The sequence below is a fragment of the Pan troglodytes genome, chromosome 9, assembly GCF_028858775.2.
Source record: "Pan troglodytes isolate AG18354 chromosome 9, NHGRI_mPanTro3-v2.0_pri, whole genome shotgun sequence".
In the NCBI taxonomy this organism is placed as follows: domain Eukaryota; kingdom Metazoa; phylum Chordata; class Mammalia; order Primates; family Hominidae; genus Pan; species Pan troglodytes.
Window position 1 is genome coordinate 16480623 of NC_072407.2, and position 15612 is coordinate 16496234.

Consider the following 15612-nt stretch of genomic DNA (forward strand, 5'->3'; position numbering starts at 1 on the left):
AGATTTGTGGCCGTTTTAAAGAGGCTCTGGCTTAGTCTCAGTAGGACTCTGGGTCCTGGAGAGCCCCCTTGTTAATCTGGCCTATTCTCAGCCACCCCTCCATCTGCAGACATGTGAGGCTGGAACAAGAGCCAACGCATGGCCTTGGGAGTCATCCCTGACTGCCACATAGCAGTGAACTTAGTTTTGTCTTCTGTGAGGACGCAAATCTTCCACCAACTCCCTGACAGTGTCTTTACTAAACTGACAGCTATTAAGGGCTGTCTCTATTTCAAGATTAGTTGAAATCATAAGTATCTAGCATTCCAATACAGATTTCCTGGCCTGATTGCTTACTTCAAACACTTCCTCCCAAGTTGCTCAGCCACAACTCCATCACAGACAGGCAAAATGAAGCAGAAATTCAAGGCATCCTCCACCTCTCTGAGGAACCCAAGCCTAGTCTTGAACAAGAGTTGGGTTTTAGGATACGCGGACTTAGAATGACCACTTATGTTAATCCAGTATACCCTCACATCCCTTTCTCCATTTATTCCCTTTATCTGGCTAATAATCCTATACACTATTTCTGACAGAGTGACGTCATTCAATCCACCCTCCTTTACCCTTCCCCATGGCTGACTTGGGAGCTACCTCTTTCACCTAGTGAATGGGGAAAAGTCACTTCTGTCTACTTGCAACCTCTAAAACAGGTTTCCTTGAAACACTGCAACTTTTCCTTCCAAGAACAAGACAAGTCTTATGATATTGATTGGCAAACTAGGCAATGCCTCTTCCTTGTATTTTCATCCCAGATGGTTGTGATGAGAGAGGAATTACAATGGCCTTTTGAGTCCTGCTGGCACCCATAGCAGCCCTTTTTAATCTCTGAGACTTTCATCCTTAGTTGTTTTTTGTTTTTTGTTGTTTTTTTATTTTTGAGACAGAGTCTTGCTGTGTCACCCAGGCTGGAGTGCAGTGGTGTGATCTCAGTTCACTGCAACCTCCACCTCCTAGGTTCAAGCGATTCTCTTGCCTCAGCCTCCTGAGTAGCTGGGATTACAGAAGCCCACCACCACGCCCAGCTAATTTTTGTATTTTTAGTAGAGACGGGTTTTCACCATGTTAGCTAGGCTGGTCTCGAACTCCTGAGCTCAAGTGATCCTCCCACCACATTTTCCCAAAATGCTGAGATTACTGGTGTGAGCCACCGTGCCCAGCCTCATCCTTAGTGTCTAAAGAATGACACTGTATTCGTCTACTTGGGCTGCCATAACAAAGTACCACGGACCGGATGGCTTAAACAACAGAAACTTATTTTCCTCATGTTCTGGAGCTGAGAAGTCCAAGATCAAGGTACTGGCAGGTTTGGCACCTGGTGAGGCCTCTCTTCCTGGCTTATAGACAGCTGCCTTCTTCATGTGTCCTCACATGGTCTTTCTGTGAGTTCACATGAGCAGAGAAAAATATCTCTGGTGTCTTTTCCTCTTATAAGGACATCAGCTACATTGGATTAGGGCCCCAGCCCTGTGACTTCATTTCACCTGGATTACCTCCTTAAAGGCCCTATCTCCAAATATAGTCACACTAGGGGTTAGGGCTTCAACATATGCATTTGGGGTGGGACACAATTTAGTCTCTAAGAACCAGATAGCTGTTACTGCACAGTGTTCGGTAATAAAGCCATTTAGGTGCTTCCTTTCTTTAGCAATTCTACAGCATGCCAGCAAGAGATGGATTTATAAAGATATAATTGTCTTTAAGGGAGAGACAGGAAGAGGGCATGAAATTACAAATAGTTTTAAGTAGACTTTCCATCTATTTCGGATTTTATGTTGGGACTTAAGCACTCATAGCTGGGACAAGAAGAGCCCGGTGGCTGTGCAGGCCCCACCCCTCCCTGCTTGGGTCCCTTTCCAGGATTGGAGGGGCCTCGGCTGCTGTACTTGTGATTCCAGGGGAGATTTAGAAAGACGTGGGGTTAAGGAAGGAGGGGAGTGAGACAGAGTAAAGTAAAACAGAGGAGGAACACAGGCATTCTGTCTGCCCAAACAACTGACTGTTCCTTGAATATGCCTGTTCTGCCAGGTGCAAAGTCTGTTCTGCCAAGGGATGTGCCTTTTGACAGCATGGTATTTGAAAGCAGAGAAAATGGATGGGGATGAACAAAATTTATATAGGAATGGCTTTTCCCTAACTTCTTTCTAATATACACAAGAGATTAATAGTAAGGAAAATAAATATGTAAATGCAAATAAAGTCATGACCCCAGACCTTAACAGGTGTCTATAATGAACCTAAGGAGAGTATGATGTCATCCCCTAACAAGTTAAACATCTTGTGTCTCACCTTAATAACCTGCTAGTAACAAAGGCACAGTACACTTCCACAATGGAAGAACGCTGGGCATCTGCCCATGGTGCAATGAAAGAACAGGTACAATTTGTAGCTAAGGACAGGAGCAGGACAATCTAAAACAGGAGCACGAAACCCCGGGAGCTGGCCCAGTTCTCTTGCTCCAGACTGACTCCTTGGGAGGTATAGGCTGGTTCTTCTTGGGGAAAATAGATTATGCAAGTACTTTGTTTGCCCCTGGACCCCCTACCCTACTCTGAACAGTGACTGCAGCTCCAATCATTATGCCACGGCCATAGTTAGGAGCCATGATGACTGCTCACCTCACCCAACAGCCTCTGTCTTGGAGGACATCTGTGATTGGCCTTGTCTAAGGGGACTGTTTCAATGTCTACTTAAGGGCCAGTTGAACATACATACAAATTCCTTGCTTTATGTTGCATGCTAAGGAAGGGAAACATCAGGGTATAGTTGTCTGGGAATTCAGAGGTCCTTGCCTAGTTATTCAAGGCAGGACCATCACAAGTGAAAGGGCCTCTTTCTCCTGGAAAGTAAGTGGCAGAATCAGCCCCTCTTGGGACTCTATGTGGAAAGTCCTTGTGTGACATCTGATCCTGGTGTTGCAGGCCATCCAGAGGCAGCTGGAGGAGGTGGAGGAGCGGCAGAGGGCTTCTGAGATCCAGGGTGTGAGGCTGGAGAAGGCGTTGCGAGGAGAAGCAGGTACGGCATCCCAGCAGATCCGGAGCAGTGGGCATGGTCTGAGAATAGTGCTAGCGTAACCATCTGAGGAAAACAGACCTTGTCACCTGCTGGAGATCTGTCAGCATGGACATATGGTGCTAAATCCACAACTGCCGCACACTTTAAACATCAAACTATTGTTTCTCGGCCTTTTGGCCAAGATCAAATGTAAAAATCAAACTAGTGGCCCACTTTGAAATTCCCAGGAGCATTGGTCAGCCCGCGGGCCTTGTAACTGGGCTTCTGTTCAGCCCCACCTCTCCACTGGCTAACACGAATGTTCTTTGCAATTCAAAGATTAAGATAAATTCAGGAGAAATATATGGGTATTGGAGCAGTGTTGGTAGTAATTCAAAACTCAGAGTGAGAGTCAATGTCCTGGTTTTTCCTTTACTACCTGTATGACCTTGAGCCAGTCACATTATAAACCTTTATACTTTTTCATTTTCTCATCTAAAATGGGGATAATAGTGGTTTTCTCCTTTATAGAACTGATATAAGGATTGAAGAAGAAATTATATTTGATGCTTAAGTTAACACATTGCCTGGCCCAAGGTAAAGCAATAAGTGGTAACTTTTCCAGTAATAGCTTCAGATTCTTGGATTCAAACAGAACTCATCTGGTGAAGACCTACTATGCATTAGACATTAAAACACTGGGTCTGTAACAATGAGTATGATGCAGTTTCTACCTTGAGAAGTTTATAGTCCATTGAGAGACACACATAGGTAAAGAGGTAATCCACAATACAGTATGACAAATGCTGTCATAGGAACAAGCATTAGGGTACAACGTGAACAGAACCAAGAGGTTCCTAACTGATCTTGGGGCGAGGGAAGCCATCAAGCAAGGCTTCTGGGAAGGGGTGATCTATAAGATGAGAACCAGAGGAGGAACAAGAGTTAACCAGTAAAGAGGAGATTGTTTTGGCAGAGGGAACAGCACCTGCAAAGGTCAAATGTGGAAAGACATGAAATATCTTCACAAATGAGCTAGTGAAGGGTTTTCAGGTAAGGAGCGGCTTAAAGAAACCTACATTTTCGGAAATCTTCCAGTAGGGGTGTGGCTCATGAATTGGGGGGCCCTAAGAGTTTGTTGGGGGTATTGTCTCTTTAGTTTTATAATGTGATGTCTTCAGCCTTCAGCATTTGAGATATAAAAGGTGAAAAACTGAGCACTGAAATAATGTGCAATAATATAAACAACAGGTTACTTGTTACTTAACAAGTGAAACATTAGGATTTCAATTCTTTAAGAGTCCAGTTACATGAGAGCGATGAAACTAGCAGGTGCAGACCCAGATTTCCTGAGGCCTGGAGTTCATGCAAAGTCATGCATGTAAAATTGTGAGGGCTGCTTCCAGAACCTTGCAAGGACCCATCCAAGTAAGGGGTCCTGAGGTTTCAGTTTCATTAACTGCATGGTTAATTTAGCACTAGATTTCAGGGAAATGCTAGAGTCAGACTTTACCTCTTCTGTGCTTCAGTTTTCTTGTTGGTAAATTGGGAGTGCTAATAATACTTGTTACTTGTATTTGTGGTGAGGATTAGCTAAAATAATTTATGTAATATCCATAGCCAGTGCCTGGCATGGAGCAGATGATTAATCAATACCTGTTTGTTTTTTTTTACTAAAATGCACTGGATTTCCTTGCAAAGATGACCCAAATTTGCTCATTAGAAATAGGCTTATTACAAATATAAAGAGTTTCTTGCTGCCTGGACTGAGAGTCACTGTCCATCTCTACAGCTGCTGTGGGACTTTTGGTAGAATGAACTGCCCTTGTTTGGTGCTTGGTCATATTCCCAGTCCAGAAGGCTCTGGTCCTTGTCTTTGACAATCTGCTGATCTCAGTGAGAGCATTAGAAAAGAAAAGGAAAAACCAGAAAAGCCAGGGTGTGCTTCAGTTTGCCGCCAGCAACACAGGCCAAGAGGTGGCATGGTGGGAAGTGGGGAGCTGTGGGTGCCAATAAGCCAATAAGCCCTGTGTTCAAATTCTATTCCACTCCACTTAGGCTGAATAGTCCTGGGAAAATCACTTAACCTCTCTGGTCCTAGATTTTTTGTCTGAAAAATGAAGATAATAATCCCCATATTATCAGGTCATTTTGAGAATTAGAAGTGTTGATAGGCAAAGTCTCTACCGGAGTATTGCCTACGTTGTAGGCATTTAGTAAACACTACTCATATCATTTTACAAAATATTACTAAGTATCCACACACATCTTCTTTTAAAGAATTTGTCTAATTTTTACTGCTTGAAATTTAAATGATAGAAACCAAAATTATAAAGCATCTTCTGAAAATCTTCCTCATCCCCAAATATGAAAAAAAAAAAGAAAAAGAAAAGAGAGAGCTATTTTGAGTTATAGCAAAAGAAATCTGGCCAGCTTGTGACGTTTCAGAGGTGTGCCAAGCCAGCCAGAAGATGGATTCCATTCATTCCCTTTATATCCTTGGTAATTTAATTCCCCTGTTAAGTTTATGGGCCTTTTTCCCTTGATTGTCCTTGTGTGGGTGACAGATGCAGATCAACAAGGGGCTGGAGACTAAAAGAGTCAAGTCGGGAGAGTGGCCTCAAAAGCAACCAAATGGAAGTTTTGCAGACCAGCCACCAAAATTAATATACTCTAACTTGTAATAACATTTGTGCAATAATAATATTCCTTGGTGGTTTAATATTCTATTCAGTCCCTTTAAGAGATTGCCCTGTTGCTTAATGAATGACCAATGCTTATTAGGTTAAGTTGTATTTGAGCTGGCCTGTGCTGCTCCGGTTCAAGTGATTTAATGGGAATTATTTAATAGGTATTATTAGGATAATTAGAAAATGATCACAGTTAGGCAATAATATTGAGCTATAAAGGTTGTGAATAACCAAATTTAGAGACAGACCTGAAAACATGAGTAGTCTGCGACAGTTATGCAAGGCTCCTCTGATAATTATGTAGGCAGCCTGAAAGGGGCTTTTGTTCTGGGAGTTATTCATTAGGCGGGCATTGAATTAGAGGAACATGCGGGGGTGCGGGATGGAGGGCAATGATGGCTGATGAGCAAAATGAGGCTTTGATGAGCTCCTCATTGTCGTGACAACAATTCCTGCTTTCTTTTTTCCAGCAGTCAGAAATAAGCTCTCCCGCCCCCGGGAAGGGTTTTTCCCCATTTTGTCAAGGAAAGGGAAACAAAGGAAAACAAAAATCTAATAATCCACCCCAGATGACAAATCATTATGTTTTGCAGGACGTGGAGAGAGAGAGAGAGAGACAGAGACAGAGAGAGAGAGAGAGAGAGGGAGAGACAGAGAGAGAGAGAGAGAGAGAGAGAGTGTGTGTGTGTGTGTGTGTGTCTGTATGTGTGTGTGTGTGTGTGTGTGTGATGTCTTTGACAGAGGGAAGAGAGTCCCCTCTTGGTCCTAGCTGCCCAGGTGAAGGACCAGGATATGCAGTAACCTGATTCCTGGGGGCCCTACCACCTTCTGGAAAGAGGCCAGGCCCAGCTCTGCAGCCACTTAGACTCTTCTTGGTTGAGGCACTGTTACCTACTGGCTTGTTGCTTGTCAATATGATGATCAGTGTTACACACTAGGGGCATGGAATACCCCAGTCTAGCAAGAGACCACCATTCAAATTTAAATGGTCTGGATAACACAATCTGGGCTTTCTTTCAATACCTGGAATCTGATGAAAACCGAGTAACTTCGAAAGAGAAAGGATTTCTCCCCAGGGGAGGTCGATGAGAATAATTATTCCCTTATAGCTTTACCAGCTTTGGGGAAGATTTACCAGCTAGTTGTCTGCATGGAGCTTCTTGCCTTTTTTGGAGCCAGATGGTTTCTTCTTCCCGGAGATTGAGGGGTTTACCAAGAAAAAGTAGGATGCACAAGGTGCCAGCAGGTGGCAGCAGGAGCACACATTATGTGGGAAATGCTAGCGAAAGCCTCTCCAGGACCGGGGAAGTAGCTGAGCTTACACTCCATGGTTTTCACTGCTGCTGAGGACCCGAGGAATAAAAATTCCTGGATAATGTACAGTGAGGTGTCCTGGACAGAGCACAGGCATTAGAATCAGACACTCCTGAGTTTGAATCCCAATGTAGTCCTTATACAATTATTTACTTTTCTGCCAAATTTTCTCATCTGTAAAATTGAATGAATAATACCAACCTCACAGGGGTGCTATGAAGAAAAGATTAAGTGAAATAATGTTAGTAAAGTACCCACAAAAGGGCCTGAAATAAAATAGGTATCCAAAAATATTCCTTCTCTTTTATTTTATATCCCTATTATTATAAAACACAGCTGGATGGTCAATGACTTCTCAAATTGTATTTATTTGTTTGTTCATCCATTCACATTCATTTGTAACTATACTCCCTACAAGAGATTTAAGCCGGTTTCTCTAAATATTTGTAATACATGAATTTTGCGTGCCTGATCCAAACAAGGATCTCAATGAGGACTCATTGTTATCACTCCCACACCCCCGCCACCACCGCCCCCCAAAAACAGTAATGCAATAAAAGCTGTTCAACAAAGATAGCAGACTATGGGTTTTGAGGCATGCCTCTCTGACACTCTGCCACAATTTGGGAATGGGTTTTAGGAAATAGATATTCTTTAGGTTTCCTTCCATAACTATTTGTTCTCAAAAGGTACTGGAAGGCAATGAGTTAAAGGTTGTACCCTTTCATCCATCATTAGACATGGCTGGTTGCAGTGCATTCATAAGTCAGCAGAGCAGGGGAAGGCTTGAGATCTTCTGTGATTCTAAAGGAGTCTCTCTAAATACAGGTAGCCATGAACACAGAAACACAGATAATATTATTTTGTCACATAATATAATGGGATATTGTCAGAAAAGGACACCAACCTTATAGATAATGGTCAGGAGTAATAAGACTTCAAAGTGGATGATTAAGCATGCAAGGAACTTGGGTTGTTTGCCACAACTATGTAGGTACAAAAAGTAAACAACAAAATTCAGTACATCAGAGCAAGAGAGTTTATTATTCACAGCATAGCAAACAGCAGGAACATCAGCTCGGTAGCCCAAGTTGCCGTGTCCCCAAGTCCCATGGTGTGACGTGATGAGCCCAGGTGGCACCTGTGCATGCAGTGAGTTGTCCCATAGCTAGGGAGCCCCAGGAAAAGGACTCAGCAGCTTTTATAGCAAGCAGTAAATGAGCTAATTCCCCTTTCCCAGGAAGCAAGTAGTTGTGCAGTAGTCACACAGTAGTATCCTGACCCACTTCTTGGAATTCTCTACCTGACTAGTTAGAGGAATGGCTAAGGTTCAGAGGATGGTAGGGCCTTGCAGTTTGACTCACTCAGCAAAGATGTACAGGGACACTCCTAGTCTATGGAAGACTGGCTCACTCAACAAATACCGACAGTCCGCTTGCTGTATATTCACCTCTGTTTCCAGCTTCACTGGCCACTCTGTAGGAAGGAAGTCCATGGCCTCATTGCAAGCCAAATATTGAACAAACGTATTAATGAGAGACTAAAGCTGACCCTCGCAAGTTGTTTTTTAAAAATAAGACAGAAGACAGAAATAAAGAAGAAATGGAAAGGGCAGATGCAACCACAGATACAGCAAAGATTCAAAAAGATAAAAGAATATAACAAACACTTAATCCCGTTAGTTTTTAAATCTGGCAATCTAAGGGTGATTTTATAACTACCATATTGAAAAATTAAAGAGGAAAATCTTATGGTCTTTTCAATAGGAGAAGGAAAATCATTTGACACAATTTAACATCCATTTGCTAAAAACTTTTAGCAAAAAAAAAGCAATAGAACAGAATAGAACTTTCTTAATTGAAACATATTTTCCAAAACCATGCGGCAAACATCACTGTTAAATAGAAGCATTTCTTTAAAAATCAGTAATAAAATAATGTTGCCTACTCTTAAGTCTTCTATTTAACTTTGTGCAGGAGATCCCAACCAGTGTGGTAAGACAAGGCAGAGAAAGGCAAGAGGTTTGGAAAGAAAGAAAAAAAAATTTGTTGTTTCCAGATGCTAGGATTGTCTATATGAAAAAAACCCCAAAATGTACAAGTAAACTATTAAACATAATAAGGACCTAAATAACAGTGACTGGATATAAGCTCAAACTAGAAAAATTAATTGCATTTCAATATCTCAGCATGAAACACCTAGAAAATGAAGTAACAAAGATATCACTTATATTAACATCAAAAATATAAGGTACCTAGGAGTAAATCTAGCAAAAAACATGTACTATCTTATGGAGCCAATTTTAATACTTTTCTGAAAGTCATCAAAGGACCCAAACGTAATCTTATATATGTGAAAAGTTGATATAAGCCAGCAGTAGCATTAGAGATCACAGGAAGTAAGTGATTCTGAGACAATTGGTTTCCATAGAGGAAAAAACGAAATTGAGTCTTGTTTCGTACCATACAAACAAATCAATTCCATAAAGATTAAGGACTTTAATGTGAAAATTGAAACTTGAGATGTTAAGAAGAATCTTTTTTTGACCTCAAGTTGTTAGTCAATAGATACTATAAAGGAAATGAAAAGACACTCATTTGGAAAATATACAGTCACACTCTGTTATCCACAGAGGATTTGTTCCAGAACCCCTGAAGATACCAAAATTTGAGGATGCTCAAGTCCCTGATATAAAATGGCATAGTCACTGCGTATAACCTATGCAGGTCCCCTTGCATACTTGAAATCATCTCTAGATTACTCATAATACTGAATACAGTGTAAATGTTGTGTAAATAGTTGTTATACCATGTTGTTTAGGGAATAATGACAAGAAAAAGAGTCTGTGTATGTTCAGTACAGACACAACCATCCTTTTTTTATCCAGAATATTTTCTTTTTTTTAATTTTATTATTATTATACTTTAAGTTTTACGGTACAAGTGCACAACGTGCAGGTTAGTTACATATGTATGCATGTGCCATGTTGGTGTGCTGCACCCATTAACTCGTCAATTAGCATTAGGTATATCTCCTAATGCTATCCCTCCCCCCTACCCCCACCCCACAACAGTCCCCGGTGTGTGATGTTCCCCTTCCTGTGTCCATGTGTTCTCATTGTTCAATTCCCACCTGTGAGTGAGAACATGTGGTGTTTGGTTTTTTTGTCCTTGTGATAGTTTGCTGAGAATGATGGTTTCCAGCTTTATCCATGTCCCTACAAAGGACATGAACTCATCATTTTTTATGGCTGCATAGTATTCCATGGTGTATATGTACATTTTCTTAATCCAGTCTATCGTTGATGGACATTTGGGTTGGTTCCAAGTCTTGGCTATTGTGAATAGTGCTGCAATAAACATACATGCGCATGTGTCTTTATAGCAGCATGACTTATAATCCTTTGGGTATATACCCAGTAATGGGATGGCTGGGTCAAATGGTATTTCTAGTTCTAGATCCCTGAGGAATCACCACACTGTCTTCCACAATGGTTGAACTAGTTTACAGTCCCACCAACAGTGTAAAAGTGTTCCTATTTCTCCACATCCTCTCCAGCACCTGTTGTTTCCTGACTTTTTAATGATCGCCATTCTAACTGGTGTGAGATGGTATCTCACTGTGGTTTTGATTTGCATTTCTCTGATGGCCAGTGATGATGAGCATTTTTTCATGTGTTTTTTGGCTGCATAAATGTCTTCTTTTGAGAAGTGTCTCTTCATATCCTTCAACCACTTTTTGATGGGATTGTTTGTTTTTTTCTTGTAAATTTGTTTGAGTTCATTGTAGATTCTGGATATTAGCCCTTTGTCAGATGAGTAGGTTGCAAAAATTTTCTCCCATTCTGTAGGTTGCCTGTTCACTCTGATGGTAGTTTCTTTTGCTGTGCAGAAGCTCTTGAGTTTAATTAGATCCCATTTGTCAATTTTGGCTTTTGTTGCCATTGCTTTTGGTGTTTTAGACATGAAGTCCTTGCCCATGCCTATGTCCTGAATGGTATTGCCTAGGTTTTCTTCTAGGGTTTTTATGGTTTTAGGTCTAACATTTAAGTCTTTAATCCATCTTGAATTAATTTTTGTATAAGGTGTAAGGAAGGGATCCAGTTTCAGCTTTCTACATATGGCTAGCTAGTTTTCCCAGCACCATTTATTAAATAGGGAATCTTTTCCCCATTTCTTGTTTTTGTCAAGTTTGTCAAAGATCAGATAGTTGTAGATATGCAGCATTATTTCTGAGAGCTCTGTTCTGTTCCATTTGGTCTATGTCTCTGTTTTGGTACCAGTACCATGCTGTTTTGGTTACTGTAGCCTTGTAGTATAGTTTGAAGTCAGGTAGCATGATGCCTCCAGCTTTGTTCTTTTGGCTTAGGATTGACTTGGCAATGCGGGCTCTTTTTTGGTTCCATATGAACTTTAAAGAAGTTTTTCCAAGTCTGTGAAGAAAGTCATTGGTAGCTTGATGGGGATGGCATTGAATCTATAAATTACCTTGGGCAGTATGGCCATTCTCATGATATTGATTCTTCCTACCCATGAGCATGCAATGTTCTTCCATTTGTTTGTATCCTCTTTTATTTCATTGAGCAGTGGTCTGTAGTTCTCCTTGAAGAGGTCCTTCACATCCGTTGTAAGTTGTATTCCTAGGTATTTTATTCTCTTGGAAGCAGTTGTGAATGGGAGTTCACTCATGATTTGGCTCTCTGTTTGTCTATTATTGGTGTATAATAATGTTTGTGATTTTTGCACCTTGATTTTGTATCCTGAGAATTTGCTGAAGTTGCTTATCAGCTTAAGGAGATTTTGGGCTGAGACAATGGGGTTTTCTAGATATATAATCATGTCATCTGCAAACAGGGAAATTTGACTTCCTCTTTTCCTAATTGAATGCCCTTTATTTCCTTCTCCTGCCTGATTGCCCTGACCAGAACTTCCAACACTATGTTGAATAGGAGTGGTGAGAGAAGGCATCCCTGTCTTGTGCCAGTTTTCAAAGGGAATGCTTCCAGTTTTTGTCCATTCAGTATGATATTGGCTGTGGGTTTGTCATAGATGGCTCTTATTATTTTGAGATACGTCCCATCAAAACCTAATTTATTGAGAGTTTTTAGCATGAAGTGTTGTTGAATTTTGTCAAAGGCCTTTTCTGCATCTATTGAGATAATCATGTGGTTTTTGTCTTTGGTTCTGTTTATATGCTGGATTACGTTTATTGATTTTCATATGTTGAACCAGCCTTGCATCCCAGGGATGAAGCCGACTTGATCATAGTGGATAAGCTTTTTGATGTGCTGCTGAATTCAGTTTGCCAGTATTTTACTGAGGATCTTTACATCAATGTTCATCAAGGATATTGGTATAAAATTCTCTTTTTTTGTTGCGTCTCTACCAGGCTTTGTTATCAGGATGATGCTGGCCTCATAAAATGAGTTAGGAAGGATTCCTTCTTTTCCTATTGATTGGAATAGTTTCAGAAGGAATGGTTCCAACTCCTCCTTGTACCTCTGGTGAATCCATCTGGTCCTGGACTCTTTTTGGTTGGTAAGCTATTAATTATTGCCTCAATTTCAGAGCCAGTTATTGGTCTATTCAGAGATTCAACTTCTTCCTGCTTTAGTCTTGGGAGGGTGTATGTGTCGAGGAATTTATCCATTTCTTCTAGATTTTCTAGTTGATTTGCGTAGAGGTGTTTATAGTATTCTCTGATGGTGGTTTGTATTTCTGTGGGATCGGTGGTGATATCCCCTTTGTCATTTTTTATTGCGTCCATTTGATTCTTCTCTCTTTTATTCTTTATTAGTCTTGCTAGCGGTCTATCAATTTTGTTGATCTTCTCAAAAAACCAGCTCCTGGATTCATTGATTTTTTGAAGGGTTTTTTGTGTCTCTATTTCCTTCAGTTCTGCTCTGATCTTAGTTGTTTCTTGCCTTCTGCTAGCTTTTGAATGTGTTTGCTCTTGCTTCTCTACTTCTTTTAATTGTGATGTTAGGGTGTCAATTTTATATCTTTCCTGCTTTCTCTTGTGGGCATTTAGTGCTATAAATTTCTGTCTACACACTGCTTTGAATGTGTCCCAGAGATTCTGGTATGTTGTGTCTTTGTTCTCATTGGTTTCAAAGAACATCTTTATTTCTGCCTTCATTTCGTTATGTACACAGTAGTCATTCAGGAGCAGGTTGTTCAGTTTCCATGTAGTTGAGTGGTTTTGAGTGAGTTTCTTAATCCTGAGTTCTAGTTTGATTGCACTATGGTCTGAGAAACAGTTTGTTATAATTTCTGTTCTTTTACATTTGCTGAGGAGAGCTTTACTTCCAACTATGTGGTCAGTTTTGGAATAGGTGTGGTGTGGTGCTGAAAAGAATGTATATTCTGTTGATTTGGGGTGGAGGGTTCTGTAGGTGTCTATTAGGTCCGCTTGGTGCAGAGCTGAGTTCAATTCCTTGATATCCTTGTTAACCTTCTGTCTCATTGATCTGTCTAATGTTGACAGTGGGGTGTTAAAGTCTCCCATTATTATTGTGTGGGAGTCTAAGTCTCTTTGTAGGTCACTAAGGACTTGCTTTATGAATCTGTGTGCTCCTGTATTGGGTGCATATATATTTAGGATAGTTAGCTCTTCTTGTTGAATTGATCCCTTTACCATTATGTAATGGCCTTCTTTGTCTCTTTTGATCTTTGTTGGTTTAAAGTCTGTTTTATCAGAGACTAGGATTGCAACCCCTGCCTTTTTTTGTTCTCCATTTTCTTGGTAGATCTTCCTCCATCCCTTTATTTTGAGCCTATGTGTGTCTCTGCATGTGAAATGGGTTTCCTGAATACAGCACACTGATGGGTCTTGACTCTTTATCCAATTTGCCAGTCTGTGTCTTTTAATTGGAGCATTTAGCCCATTTACATTTAAGGTTAATATTGTTATGTGTGAATTTGATCCTGTCATTGTGATGTTAGCTGGTTATTTTGCTCGTTAGTTGATGCGGTTTCTTCCTAGCCTTGATGGTCTTTACAATTTGGCATGTTTTTGCAGTGGCTGGTACCAGTTGTTCCTTTCCATATTTAGTGCTTCCTTCAGGAGCTCTTTTAGGGCAGGCCTTGTGGTGACAAAATCTCTCAACATTTGCTTGTCTGTAAAGGGTTTTATTTCTCCTTCACTTATGAAGCTTAGTTTGGCTGGATATGAAATTCTGGGTTGAAAATTCTTTTCTTTAAGAATGTTGAATATTGGCCCCTACTCTCTTCTGGCTTGTAGAGTTTCTGTGGAGAGATCAGCTGTAAGTCTGATTGGCCTCCCTTTGTGGGTAACCTGACCTTTCTCTCTGGCTGCCCTTAACATTTTTTCCTTCATTTCAACTTTGGTGAATCTGACAATTATGTGTCTTGGAGTTGCTCTTCTCGAGGAATATCTTTGTGGCATTCTCTGTATTTCCTGAATCTGAATGTTGGCCTGCCTTGCTAGATTGGGGAAGTTCTCCTGGATAATATCCTGCAGAGTGTTTTCCAACTTGATTCCATTTTCCCCATCACTTTCAGGTACACCAGTCATACGTAGATTTGGTCTTTTCACATAGTCCCATATTTCTTGGAGGCTTTGTTCATTTCTTTTTATTCTTTTTTCTCTAAACTTCTCTTCTCGCTTCATTTCATTCATTTCATCTTCCATCACTGATACCCTTTCTTCCAGTTGATCGCGTCAGCTACTGAGGCTTGTGCATTTGTCAAGTAGTTCTCGTGCCGTGGTTTTCAGCTCCATCAGGTCCTTTAAGGACTTCTCTGCATTGATTATTCTAGTTAGCCATTCGTCTAATTTTTTTTCAAGGTTTTTAACTTTTTTGCCATTGGTTCGAACTTCCTCCTTTAGCTCATAGTAGTTTGATCTTCTGAAGCCTTCTCTCAACTCATCAAAGTCATTCTCCATCCAGCTTTGTTCCATTGCTGGTGAGGAGCTGTGTTCCTTTGGATGAGGAGAGGCGCTCTGATTTTTAGAGTTTCTGGTTTTTCTGCTCTGTTTTTTCCCCATCTTTGTGGTTTTATCTACCTTTGGTCTTTGATGATGGTGATGTACAGACGGGTTTTTGGTGTGGATGTCCTTTCTGTTTGTTAGTTTTCCTTCTAACAGTCAGGACCCTCAGCTGCAGGTCTGTTGGAGTTTGCTGGAGGTCCACTCCAGACCCATTTGCCTGGGTATCAGCAGTGGTGGCTGCAGAACAGCGGATATTGGTGAACCGCAAATGCTGCTGCCTGATCGTTCCTTTGGAAGTTTTGTCTCAGAGGAGTACCCAGCCGTGTGAGGTGTCAGTCTGCCCCTACTGGGGGGTGCCTCCCAGTTAGGCTACTCGGGGGTCAGGGACCCACTTGAGGAGGCAGTCTGCCCGTTCTCAGATCTCAAGCTGTGTGCTGGGAGAACCACTACTCTCTTCAAAGCTCATTTGGAAATGCAGAAATCACCCGTCTTCTGTGTCGCTCACGCTGGGAGCTATAGACTGGAGCTGTTCCTATTCAGCCATCTTGGCTCTACCTTCCAGAATGTTTTCAATCCACAGTTGGTTGAATCTGAGGATATAGAACCCTCAGATACAGATGGT

At 41.1% G+C, this 15612-nt stretch overlaps 1 protein-coding gene across 33 annotated transcripts in view; it reads left to right on the forward strand.

Annotated features, from left to right (window-relative positions):
• The window catches only part of MICAL2 (microtubule associated monooxygenase, calponin and LIM domain containing 2), a 265639-nt gene that overhangs the window by 230390 nt on the left and 19637 nt on the right, over positions 1-15612 (forward strand). For all 33 annotated transcript variants that reach the window (XR_010147486.1, XR_010147477.1, XR_010147476.1 and 30 more), the window contains one exon: positions 2961-3054. Coding sequence is in view for 22 of the 33 variants with exons in the window: in XM_016920387.4 (XP_016775876.4) it covers positions 2961-3054 (94 nt within the window). In the remaining 11 variants the exon portion in view is untranslated. The remainder of the gene's footprint in view (positions 1-2960; positions 3055-15612) is intronic.